The 13,594-nt window shown below is 33.6% G+C and overlaps 1 protein-coding gene across 2 annotated transcripts; it reads left to right on the top strand.

Moving 5' to 3' along the window:
- Positions 1 to 9,854: 9,854 nt before the first annotated feature.
- On the top strand, positions 9,855 to 13,594 carry LOC113722863 (uncharacterized). Of its 2 annotated transcripts, none has more exons than XM_027246087.2 (5): positions 9,855 to 10,202; positions 11,685 to 11,776; positions 11,853 to 11,944; positions 12,069 to 12,389; positions 12,728 to 13,594. In XM_027246087.2, exons 2-5 carry the CDS (start codon positions 11,743 to 11,745, stop codon positions 13,376 to 13,378), a joined length of 1,098 nt encoding a protein of 365 aa, XP_027101888.2. In that variant the 5' UTR covers positions 9,855 to 10,202; positions 11,685 to 11,742; the 3' UTR covers positions 13,379 to 13,594. The 2 variants fall into 2 exon arrangements, with proteins under 2 accessions (XP_027101888.2, XP_071909470.1); XM_072053369.1 differs by having other exon boundaries at positions 12,066 to 12,389.

The raw sequence follows: 13,594 nt of genomic DNA, 5'->3' as shown, positions 1-13,594 counted from the left end.
AATTCAACAGTATTTGCAATTTGTATCCTCGAATTATTATTGGCTTTCGATTTGTGGCCTCAATTTAACAATTTTCACAATTTACCATGTTATTAATTAGGGGTGTTAAAACTTTTTTTTTTTTTTTGGGTGATGTGGAGGGCTTGGGGGTGTTGAAATCTTTTCATCCAAAAGTAATAGAAGGATTGTTAATTTTCAATTTTAATTGAAAAATGTGTCATTTATTGAATGTATAAGGTATTAAATTACTAAAAATAAAATGTTCAAGAGTGTATAACAGATAAATGATTTCAGATAACTTTTTTATATACTGTCACTGTATAATTTTTTTTTACATTAGCAGGTTTAATCGTGTCACATAATATGAATTTAAACTTAAAATTCAAATAATGCACATGCGACATACATCCAACGCTACTAGTGTAAGAAAATAAATACACCGTTAGAGTATAAAATGTTAATCCAATGGTTTAATGCAATACTATAATTAATACTAAATTTTAGAAGTAGTGGACTGAGATGTGTTAACAATTACCTTAGTCTCGAACTTATGTTTGAGTCTAATTTGCTCAAACACAAGCAATATCATTTTTCGATAAGTCAAACTCGAGTAGAGCACAAAAGTCTTACGAAAGGTTTTGACAAAAAAGACAATCGCTTGGACTGGGGTTAGTGGAGTCTCTTTAGGTCTTAATAGCAGCTACCCCCCTTAGGTGGTTATCCCACATCGAGGTTGGGAGGGGATTTGGATGGGTTTATAAGTCTCCTGAAGAACCTCAAGAGTTGCCGACTTTTGAGATTTACTCGGGAATTAAGTTTGTAAAGTCACAAAAGTCTTATGAAAGGCTTTGACCAAAAAAAAAAAAAAAAAAAACTCGAGTAGAGCACAACTCAGACTTAACTCAGTTTTTTCACTTTATAATGTAGCCAATAGTATTTTATTTTGAGAATGTATATTAAAAAAGAATTTTGGCTCCTAATTGTATTAGTGAAGAACTATGGCAGTTCGGGGTGGTGGGAGGGTTTAAAATTAAATAAAAATTATAGCAGTTAGGGATGAAAACGGTGTGGAGAGAAGTTAAAAAAAATAAGGATTAATCTTATATACAGTGTCAGTGTATACACTATCATTAGATATATGTCACATGTGCAAAATTCGAATTTGAAATTCAAAATTTGCTCATGTGCCATCCATCCAATCGTGATAATATATACAATGACAGTGTATATAAATGGAAAAATCGTCCAAAACGTCTCTCACATTTTGTAAAATGACTTTTTTCGTCCCTCACTTTTAAAAGTGTAATTTTATGTCCCTTACATATTCACATCGGTCAAATTTAGTCCCTAACTAGGTTTCCGATCATTTTTTGGCCGGAAGCTATCACGTGCAAGGCACGTGATCATTTTTTAAGGGTAAATTTGTCAAATTATAGTTTACATAATCTAATTTATAGTCCTCCATATTTTATAAAACAAATTTTTTCGTCCCTCACATTTTATAAAATAATTTTTTCATCCCTCACATTTCACAAAATGAATTTCTCCATCTTTCACATTTCAAAAAATGAATATTTCCATCCCTCACTAATTATGTCTTTGAGGGAAACCCTAAAAAAAAAATGTGTGTGAATACATTTTGTTTAAACACATGTATATGTCTATTTGATTTTGCTTAATAATACGAATAGCATAAATATATGTATGTGTCTATTTGATTTCACTTAACAATATGAATACCATATATTATACGTGATCATTTGATTTCATCTGGTATTGGCTAGTAAAAAATCTTGCGTTCATTGTCAAATTGGCCAATAAAGCTATTTTCGATCAAAATACAATAAGAATATGCAAATTAAGGTTTTATTGGTAAATATTAGTCATAATCATACAAAAAGAAAAGATTGCCCACAAGTTGGGCCCAATTACATACATGTATTTATGCTATTATTATTAAACAAAATCAAATAGACATATACATGTGTTTAAAAAAAATGTATTCACACACATAATTAGTGAGAAATGAAAATTTTATTTTTTGAAATGTGAGGGATGGAGAAATTCATTTTGTGAAATATGAGGGACGAAAAAATTTATTTTATAAAATGTGAAGGACTATAGATTATATTATGTAAAATATAATTTGGCAAATTTACCCTTCAAAAATGATCACGTGTCTTGCACATGATGGATTTCGGCCAAAAAATGATCGGAAACTTAGTTAGGGACTAAATTTGATCGATATGAATATGTAAGGGACATAAAATTACACTTTTAAAAGTGAGGGACGAAAAAAGTCATTTTACAAAATGTGAGGGACATTTTGGACGATTTTCCCTATATAAATTTACTCAAAAAATAATAATGAAAGTAAAAATGCTATGCCTCTTAAGTACACTTGGGATGGAGTAAAGTTGGAAACAGCTTAATTTACTCTAATCAAGAGGATTTTACTTGGAGAGTGTATTGATTAAGGAATTGTAAGGGGTCATGAAATATATGAACGAAGAACTATGGCTCATTTATGATGGATTACTAATTCTAGATTAAATCGAGTCAAGAGGAGTTATCAAGTGTTTATTTTCTTTTCAAGATTATAGTTTTTGTTAAATAGTCATGTTTGTTATTTCACTATTGGAGAATTAACATAATATCATAAGTATAACAACACATCCAATGTTTGGATCGACATTAAGGTATTCATGAACCAGATAATTAGTTCATGGGAATGTTACATTATTAAAACCAGTTCTTACAAGACAGTCAAAATTTTGAACTATTAACTATGGTCATATGCTACCCAGTCATACTGGCTCGGAATCCTTTGGTTCCTAAGTTTAAAATGGTCATATTTCGGTAATCGACAATTGGGAGCCAAATATAAGTCTAAAATATCTCATCATAAGTTTATGCTAGCGTTAAAAAAACCTTTAAAAAGCATTCAGTTCTCATAGATTCACAATAAACAAGTGTTGAAAACAACATCCTTCCATAGTAAAAAAAAAAAAAAAGTGACAAGTTTAACAAAGCTAACAACTTAAAATTATTAACATGATATAAAATCATCTTTCCAAGTATGAGAACTGAAAAGAAGAAACTTAGGCCTTGCTCAATTAGTTTTATCCATACTGGACAAAATTACTGATCTACCTTTACCATATGGAGGGTCCAGTATTCACATTTTGTTAGAAAATGCCAACTAATACTTGACCTGCATTCTTTTCTAGCTGAATTGATATTCAACATGCGTATAAAACCTGACTCAATTACCTTTTTTTCCTTGTGGTCAGAATTGATCTATTTTGTAAATTTTCCTATTCTCAATTTTGTTTGAACAACTTTAGTGGGTAATGATGGAAAAAGATAAAAACTTGTTTATTCATAAGATATCCTTTGATTATTATTTTTCATCTATTAAATAAGGGCGAATACCTCATATTATTGTCAAAAAAAAAAATCACAAAAATAATGTTCTAACATAGATATAGTACAAAAGGAAAGATTTTTTTTTTTTTTTAAATACTAGGCTGCTAGACTAACAAAGCCCGACAGCCAACGTGAAATTTTTTTTTACAGGTCGGCAGCTATCATGAAAAGGCCAAAAATTAAAAAAAAAAAAAACAAAAAGACTGGCTCAATGGCTTTGAAGTTACTACTATGAACTAAAATGGCCCAGTGGCTATTAGTTTTTTTTTTTTTTGATAATGGCTTTTAGTTAGTACTTAGTAGTAACTAACTTGGCTTGCCTACCTGGCTCCAGTGGCACTTCCAACATGAAGTATGTGGATGTCACTAGTCTAGTGCTACTTGCACCAAGGACTTTGAAGTTGCTTTTTTGAATGGGATTCTATTTGTAACTTGGGATAATATCAGAAACCTCCCTTGCTTAATATTAATTGATATCCTTGAAATTTTAGAAATATCACTTATCGCCCCTAGTAATTGTAAGAATATTATATTAACCCTTATTTGACACATAATTCACAACATATCAAATAAATGGAGCGCAAAAATTGCAAAAAAAAAAAGGAAACAAAAGTCACTTTCTTTTCTTCATCATTCTCTCTTACTCATATTTGTTGGATGACTATGCAATATTTTAGTTGTAAATTATAATAAATTAAATTTTGTTTGCCTTTTACTTTTTGTGATTGTGATAAAGTGAGGTATAATTTATTTGTTTATTTTGAGTTATTTTTTAAATTGATGCAAGTGTATTTTTTTCAAATATCTTTTTTATTTTTTAAATTTATATTTTTATGGGGTATAGCATTGTGATGTGGTAGTACTATAAGAGATTATTTTTGAAATGATGGCTTTCTTGAAATAAACAAATTGATTTAGAAATACTTTTATTTAGCAAGTGAAAGGGTAATTTAGGATTTTTAAAAATTTTGTTACACAAATAACAAAAGTAAGGAAGGTAAGTGATATTTTTGAAATCTTAGGGGTGCCAAGTGACATTAAGAAAAATCTCAGAAGAGGTTTATGATATTATCTCTTGTAACTATCTTTTGCTTTTATCATTACGCTAGATGTGAGCCATCAGAAACCGACAGGAGCCGCTTTTCAAAGTGGATAATTTGAAGAAGAGGCATAAATTGGAGAGACATGATTGAGTAACGGTGGTGTCTCCAACAAGCCTGTGTTTTCAAACTCGGACCGGACCGGCCGGTTGAATCGGGAGATTCAAGACCCGGTCAACTCCGGTCAAAAATCGGATTTGACCGGTACAAAACACGAAAAAACCGGTCCAACAGGAGCTTTTGTAAAAAAAGTTCAAATTTTTTTAATATTATGTTTTGGCCCCCTAAATTGTGAAAACTTATTAATATACCTCAAATATTTCATACTTTATAAATATTATCCTAAAATTTGATGTTATTTTTCAATTAAATCCATAATTTTAATTCTAAACTTGTTAATGTTTATTAAATAATATAAATTGTTACTTGATTGTTCTAATTTTTTTTGTATTTTCTTGTTAAATATATTTGAAACATCAAATATATATGAATATACCTTTATTAATATAAATATGTTATTGGATATTTTATATACAATAATTTAATTTTTAAATAATTTTTATTTATGACGTCATCCGGTTCGACCCCTATCGACCCCCGGTCGAACCCATTGACTCCTGACCCCTGACCTCGGTCGAGTCGATATCCGGTCCTGTTCTGAAAACATAGCAACAAGCCAGTCGTTTTTTTTTTTGGCCTTTTCATGATGGGTGCCGGCCTGTATCTTATTTTAAAAAAATTTTCCGCTTTGGATTGTCAACCCGACAGTCCAGTATTTGAAAAAAAAAATTTTTCTTTGCTGCCTGGTTTAGTCAACCCGAAATATCCATGTCAAATCATTATTTTTGTGATTTTTTCTTTTTTTTTGACAATAATCTGAGGAATTTGCCTTAAATAGGCTGTTATGTCCTTGCAATCTTGTCTTTGGTGAAAAAAGGATGAAGAAGCAACAACTTAAAAACTCTTGCATGATGTGCAAGAATAGCAGATGCCTGCACAAAGAAAAGAGACAGAGCCGGATACAAATCATGCACTCTACTCAATTTTAATCACATTTTGATATGAATTATACTGAATTATGGAAATGATTTACAAAACATTTGAGATAAGTGATTCCGTAGGCTGCAAAAATTACCAATTAAATTAAAATGGTAATCAGATTTCTATGATAATCTACACCAATAACTCATCTTTCTTTTCCACTTTTTATAACCTCAATGTCATGCGAGTAATTAATGCACACAAAGCTGAAAATCGACATGTCCTGGACAAGCCAAAATTGCATAATCACAAGGATCTATTGAACAAGCTCTCAAGTTTGAAGAACCAAATAAGAAAAAGAAAAAAACTAAAGGAAAGGGACCAAGACAAAGAGAACATAAAAGTTTGAAAATACAGAAAACTAAATGGAAAGACTTGCTAAAAGTGAGCTCCATAATGGCAAATACAATGCCACCATTTGCAGCCTTGAGAGCTTTGACAGTCTTTGCCCTAGACACCCCCCAACTCGAGTCATTGCCAATTCTATGTCCGTTGCCTCTACAGCGGTCTCATCTACTTCATCATCTTGTGCTATTATAGATGGGTCAGGCCTTGATGTCAGTCACATAGTTGAGGTTAGGAGCCTTGAACTGTTCCTCAGCATGAGTCTGCAATTGTGAGCTCAAATCCTCTATCTTGTCCTTCCTAAAAATAACTTTAGGTGTCTGAATTGGGGCTCTTAAACACATCCGGCTTTGAGATGACAAACATTTGCAAGTTTGAAAAGTATTAGACATATCAATATACTAGATTCCAGTCCCAAAAAATAAGAAGTTTAACATAAATCAATCACTAATACTGCTATCTAAAAGTGATCTCAGTGAGAAGTTTAGCTCTATTTTGACCCTCCACTTGCATCGCCTTGTCCTGGTAAGACGTTTTACATTATCCTGAATTATATGCCTTTTCAAATAGGGCAATCAGAATGCATTGGCCAAATAAACTGTGAACTTAATTATATTTTCTTAAATAAGTGAGAACTTTTTCCTCTTCTCCAACCCCCTCCCCACCCCTTTTTGTTTTCCAAATCAAAGTATTTTTATAATTTCCTAGTTATTTTTACAGATTTATTGAAAGTAAAACACTTCATCGATCCCAGGAAAGATCGAATTTCATAGACTCAGGATACAGAGCGATAACTGTTCAAAATGATACAATACTTTTTGAACACCCTGTGACTCTATATGAATTACTTGTAAAATTGCATAATAGACACATGATTATTATACATGAGACTCACAATAACAGAATAATATTACACTCTTGTTGTAAGCATGTACAAATAGTTAAAATGTAGTTACAACTTATTTAAAAAGTATTACATTGTTTCCGCGTTAGAATCTCACGTACATGATGTTTCTAGTACACAGACATTTACAGAAAGACATCCTTAATGCGTGTAAGTTGATCAAATCGTCGCCAAATTCAAAAGGCTAATACATTGAGCTATACTAGAAGTAAATTAATCTCCTCAGGCTATCATCACGAATCTCATCAAAGCATTGTTTTAAGAAACAGTAACGGGCAGGGAAGTCGAATGCGAACAAACTAACACGAGGCATACAATTGAACTGTAATCGAGTTAGCCAGAATCCAGGCAAATTGACCTTTCCAGCCCTCAAATATTGGACAAGAGTAGCATTTGGATGCCATATTGAACAGTACTGAAGAGGTTTTAAGCAATGTTCTACTAATATTTAATCAATATATTCATGATTTATATTCAAAATGTGCATATCCACTTGATAAAATTGTTAATTGACGGTAATCTGAGCCACTGGGCTCTTCTATCAATATACCGAATTTTGTGGACTAATATATCAAGCATAAATCAAAAGAATCAAGGACTTTGCTTGGGAATTTCTTAACTAATTTTTCTATGCTTGTAACACTGCTTCTAACATGAATTAAAATTTTTTTTTTGCTGGTTTTTACTACTGAAAGAGGTAAAGATGCTGCCTTGCACTTCGAATTGGTTTTGTAAATAAATGAATTTAAAAGGATTATTCATTTTTGTTCAAACCAAGATAATTAAAAAAAAAAAAGGGGACTTGGGGGAAAAGAAGCTGAAAGACTGATGGGAAAAGAGAGAATTCCTTTTTCTAAGACAAGGAAAAAAGAGCATTAACCATTGGATTATGGCTATATGGCGCTCTATTTAGCTGTAGTCAATAGAATAAATACCATTTACATTCTAAGCCTTGAGTAAAACCATTGACCTTCTTTCCTTTTACCCAAAAAAAAAAAAAAATTTGACCTTCTTTCCCAATAAAAGCCAGCTAAATCCCAGAGGATCATGAATCATCTCATTAACAAATAAAACAAGCCACTCAAAACCCTTTTCCATTAAAATAAGCTACTTGAAAATATGATAATCCTAAGATCCACAACTTCCTATTCAAACATTAGGAACCATAATACAGAATGAATTACAAAATGCAACATGCTCTGTAAGACATAAAAAGTCCCTTGCCTAATTCTTCATTAACATTCCTATATGACATTTCATTCATGTTTTCTTCTCCAGCCAAAAAGTCAGTCCTTAGATTTTTACTGTCACCTATAATCTAGAAATTTTCCAGTTCTCCCGGAATATTCAAAATCCAAATGAAGTAAACTAAGAAATGACAAGTCAATTTTCTCAATTCTCTTTAATTTTATTACATTAGATTCTCTTTTCATATACACAAATATGAATTCAAATGTATAATTTGCATAACTTTTAATAATGCAAACAGTATCCAGAAAAATCTTCATACAACACCAATTTCTTTGCCAGACAAAATTTAAAACTCTAAACAGATCCAAACATTCAAAACCCTACCCAAAAAGTAACAACAACAGGAAGAAGATAATTGGAACAAGCAAACTAGTAATGAACAGAATATCAAAAGATTAGCAACACAGAGGATAGTTACATCAATATTTGCAGCTCCGGTCAGGATTACTTCAACACGGTTGAACAAGTACTTAATTTCGATTGCATCCCTCAACTTTAGAAGAATGGTGCAATTTTCCACATTATGATAGATTTAAAAAATCATTCCGCAAAAGGGTTGTTTGTTGTGGTGGCTTCTACCAGTGAGGTCTTCGCACTTGCGAAATGCGAGCTCTGAGAGTTCGCGTTCTTCAAATGCGAGAATAGCAGACCTTCTATTCCAAGCAAGAAAACGTATTCTCCCTCCTTTCTCTAACAATTATCAATTATATTTGACTGAATAATTCAAGTTTCTCTTTAATAGATGTTTGTCATCTTCTGTAACAAAAGTCAGCAACTGCAAATGAAAAAATGCTGTTTTTATGGCTGAAATATGAATGAGAACTCAATAAATTTAGCTATACCTCGTCAAGCTCGCATTTTGCAAATGCAAAGATCCCTCTTACTAGAAGCGCACATCACAATCTACCCTTCTAAAGAATGATTTTAAAATTCATCATAATTTTGGAATTGTCTCCATAATTCTTTAATTACATCAATTCTTCCTCTGAGTTTATTTGGATATGATGCATTGTTTTTAAATAATATTTTAATTATCACATTACAAAATTACTATAATAAATAATTCAATAAAATATTTAAATAATTTTCATTCGAAATAGATAGAAATGATGGTTGGCACTGTTCCCTACTTTATTACACGAGTAATATCACGGAAATGAGTGAGGATAGAACATGAACGCGGAAATAGAGAGAACAATCTATAAAAACTTTCAAAAAAAACTTTCCAATTCATGTGGAAATTGAGAGATTAAAGTTTCGAAATTAAAAAAAAAAACCCCAGTGGCAATTTATAGCACGATGCGACTACACAACTTGAACATGACTTGAAATTAATAATTATTCATGTCCGCTTGAAATTTCGCAGGTCAATATAAGGTCAACATTTTTCCTAGTTAAAACAGATTGTGTTGATCCACCTATAAAGTGACTATTTTTTATAATCAAACATTAATGAGGTCATTTTGAGCAATCCATAAAACTAAAAATGCTCAAATTTTGCTTAAAGATTTCAATAAAAAAGTTTTGCAAACTCATGACATTGATGTACTATCATATATGGCATGAGTAAATCTTTCCTATACTGACAGTGTATACACTGAGTGCGTTTGGATTGCTCTAATCTGAATAAATTACTAATAATGCGCACTAGGATGTTTGGACAGGTTAAATAATCCAGCAAATGTATTTGCACCTGATTTTTTTCCCAAGTCTTGCCACGTAAGCATTTACTTACTACTTTACCTCAATTTACCAAATGGATGAACGGCTGAAGATTACTTCCCGTTATTTTTGTCCGTTTGTGTATGCACGTTGTCCCACAGTGCAAATGACACAAAGCTGCAGGGCGCTTTACTCTTTCTGAATCAACCACCCGACATGCTGAGCATTTACAACACTGAATTGAAGTCCAGCCCTCTCCACCAAATATCCATAGCCATCGAAAGCTGGGAGAATCTGAAGTACCTTTCGCAGCCGTCGGCAAGCGCATGGTAGAGGATGAAGAGTTGATTTCTTCAATTCAAGGCAAAGCACTGATCAGTATGCAAATCTTGAGCCTTCATCGGTGGATGATTTGCTAATTCAGCGAACGAAAAAAAGGTTTTGGCAGACAAATTCCAGCAAAATCCAAGGTATTTCCTCAATCCTTCACTTTTATTTTCTGCGCGGGTGAAGAAGCCTTCCTTTTCTATAGTGAGTGCGTGTGGTGACCTCTAATTTTAGCGGGTCTGGGAAATTACTCTTCGAAACTGATCAGTGTGCAGCGACCCAGATTTGCAATGGGAGACGTGTTGTTATGGCCTGATGTTCTGCTGATTTATAGACCCAAAAACCTTTTTTTAGATCCAAACAGTGGCGGATCTATTTATGCAGTGTAGTTGTATTAATTTGGTCATTTATGACCCGTTTATTGTTGATGCCTTAAAGATTCTGGATGCTTTTTGAATTGTTTAACTTGTTTGAATGTGGATCCTGGTACTAGAGTTTGAAAGATTTCTCTAAAGTTCATCAGTTAGCAACAAAAATAATTGGTGCATAACAAAAGATCTGGTATTCATAATTGTTATGCAAAGCAATTAACCAACAATTACATATCAACGGATTTCACATTGTAGTGCATTATTTCGTTTTCCAGAAGGACAGAAAAATTAACCGAAGTAAGGCATATCCGTACTTACTTTTGTGTTTTGGCTGCCAGATAAACAAATTAGTTGAATCAACTGGATAGAATCTTATCCCATATTTTGTGGATAAAACTAATAATTTATTTCAGTACCATTGGCTGTTTCAGTAGTAGTTCCCCATGTTAGAATGTCTGCTTTAGAACAGTTACCTGTTAAATAACATATGGTGGTATTAGGATTTTGATTGGCAGTGGTATATGTTACACATCAATGGGAGTGCCTGCAGTTTATTATGTTCAGTTTTTTCCTAACAGAATGGAGAGGCTAGATAGTAAATTCTATCTAGAATTGTGGCGGATTTTTTTTTTATTTTTTTGTATACTGCTACACCGTTTTTTACTTAATGTGGCTCAAGATTGCTTGGTTGTGTAATAGAGAGTTTATAAATTGCACGCTACTCTATGGTAGCATGGGTGTCCGATTATTTATCTTGTACCATATTTATTTATCCTGTAAATGGATGTGATAGGCATGGGTGAACAAAGAGGTCATCTTTATGATAATGCAGCCAGGGAACGATTATTAACAGAAATTAAGAGACTTGAAAGATTGATATATTAGATCCATAGGAGCTGGAAATGTATATGTACCCAGATGGAACGGTCATTGAAATGTATATGTCCACTGCAATTTCTTCACAGATATTTGTTCCAGGTCATTGAAGCTAAAATTGCTTAACAGTTAATTGAAATTGAAGAGACACTAAGTTACTGTTTTGGTTGCTTAGAAATGAGACTGTGTAGCATCTGTTAAAATGTATTCATTCATTTGTGTGTACGAAAAATGCAAAAATTTGCTTATGAAAATTAATTTCCTTCGCTGTATTCGTTCTTTAGCTTGCACGGATATTTGGTGTTTCCTTTGGGAGAAAGTAGGCGATGTAGTAAAAGTAAACAAAATTGACATCTGCTGCACCTTTTTTGGATTTAGGTATTGCAATTTGAGTTGTTATGTGTTCGATTGGCTCAATGCATTGCTGATTCAGCCAATGACCGCAGCTAAACAAAAAATTGACTCCCATTGTAAGTCCCTCTAACCTTTATAAGTATCATATATTCGTTCATGGTGTATAACTGAAATCAATTGTGTAATTTGTAGCCTCTCCTACTAGCTGCACATCCTTTGAGTCTTCCAGGTCATCCATCGCTTCAAATAACTATCAACTGTGTATGGAGAACTACAATCAGCATGTAAACCACTTTTGCCCTTAACACTACTACTATTCTATTTACTAATTTTTGGGGCAGAATCTGTCACATTTACCTGCCATGTTTTAACTTTTAATGGCAAAATTTGTGCTCTTATATGTAGCAGATGAACGAGAAATTGCAGTGGACTTCTACCATGGACTTCAACTTCATCACCACCTATGTTGAGTGGAAACAAACGAAGAAATGGGACAATCACAAGACAAATGACCAGAATTATGATATGCTTGCCACATGTTTGCGGGAACAATTTGAGATGCAGGTCACCGGAGGCCAATGCCAATCAAGAATGTATAGGTTTAGGAAGAAGTGGAACGTGTTTGCCAATCTTCGTGGTTTGTCATCGAAAACGGAGACTGGGATTGGCTGGGATGAAGAGAATAACTGCTTTACGGCTTCCGACGAGCACTGGGCCCAAATGGAAGCGGTAAGCGACTATGGAAATACCTGCTGCTTATCCTTTCTTTTTATTTGTCTTTGTGCCCAACTTGCTTGCCAAACTAATAGATATGCAGACTAGTCTTGAGCCGAAGTGTATACCAAAAACACTAAATTAATTTTTAGATGATGCCAGTTAATAATCAAACCAGGTTTGCTGCCTTAATCATCTTAGTTTCAGAGTGTGTTGTATCGTTGCTATTTTTTTTTACATAAGCATATTGATTTGAGACCGCTTCTATCATATTACATGGACGTACATTCCTCCCACTTCTCATTAATTTGGCCGTTGGTGGAGAACTAACTTTTTTGTTTTGTATTGTCTAGGTGAACAAAGAGTACAAAGATTTCAAATTGGCTGGAAGTTGCTTCCTATATGATCTGTATACTCCAACAACATTGGGAAAAACTGCAACAGGCAGCTATGCACAATCTGCAAAGCAACCTGTCCCCGAGGGCGAACACCGACGGCCAGTTGTTCAAAAGCCACAAAAGAGCAAAGGAAAGGCTGCAGCCTCAAGTTCAGCTGCCTCTGACTACCAACAGTACCCTTGGGAGGGAGAGGACGTATACTACATACCTCCGGTACCTGGAGCGTCATCTGGAAAGCGTCCTGCCTCAAGTCTTGGCACTCCCGGAGATCGTGAGGGATCTAGAGGTGCTAAATCAACAAAATCATCTAGTGATAGGAAAAGACTAGATGATGCAATCAGCAAAATCTCTCGCGTCACCACCGCTTCGCATGAGTTTAATCAAAGTCGGTATGAAGAGGAAGCAGAATACAGTGTACCGGTAGTTCAAGACATGGTGAAAAATATGCAACTTCCAAAATCGGTTAAGCTGAAAGCGACAATGTACTTTGCCGAAAGAAGAAATGCGGGACAAAGATGTGCATTCGTACGCTTTGATGACGCCGAGCGCTATGATTACATTGAACTCATTATGGAGGAGCTTCGCTATGGCAAGCCCCCACAGTGAAGCGCATCATACCTGTGCACAACGGCTTCTGTCAATTTTCTTTGTCTGCTTGTGTCAATTTGCTTTGTTAAATTAGACAAATTTCTAGAATGGTGGCTGAACTTTACCTAGCTTCTGTATCGGTTGCTTCTTTATTGTGTGTTGTGGACTTTTCTTCCTAGACTTGTGTCTTGAGATGTAGCATTTGTTAAAAACAATTGAGTGTACTTTCTTGAA

Source organism: Coffea arabica, chromosome 6c (assembly GCF_036785885.1).
Source record: "Coffea arabica cultivar ET-39 chromosome 6c, Coffea Arabica ET-39 HiFi, whole genome shotgun sequence".
Lineage (NCBI taxonomy): Eukaryota > Viridiplantae > Streptophyta > Magnoliopsida > Gentianales > Rubiaceae > Coffea > Coffea arabica.
The sequence above is the reverse complement of the archived record's forward strand: the minus strand, read 5'-3'. Positions and strand labels throughout refer to the sequence as shown.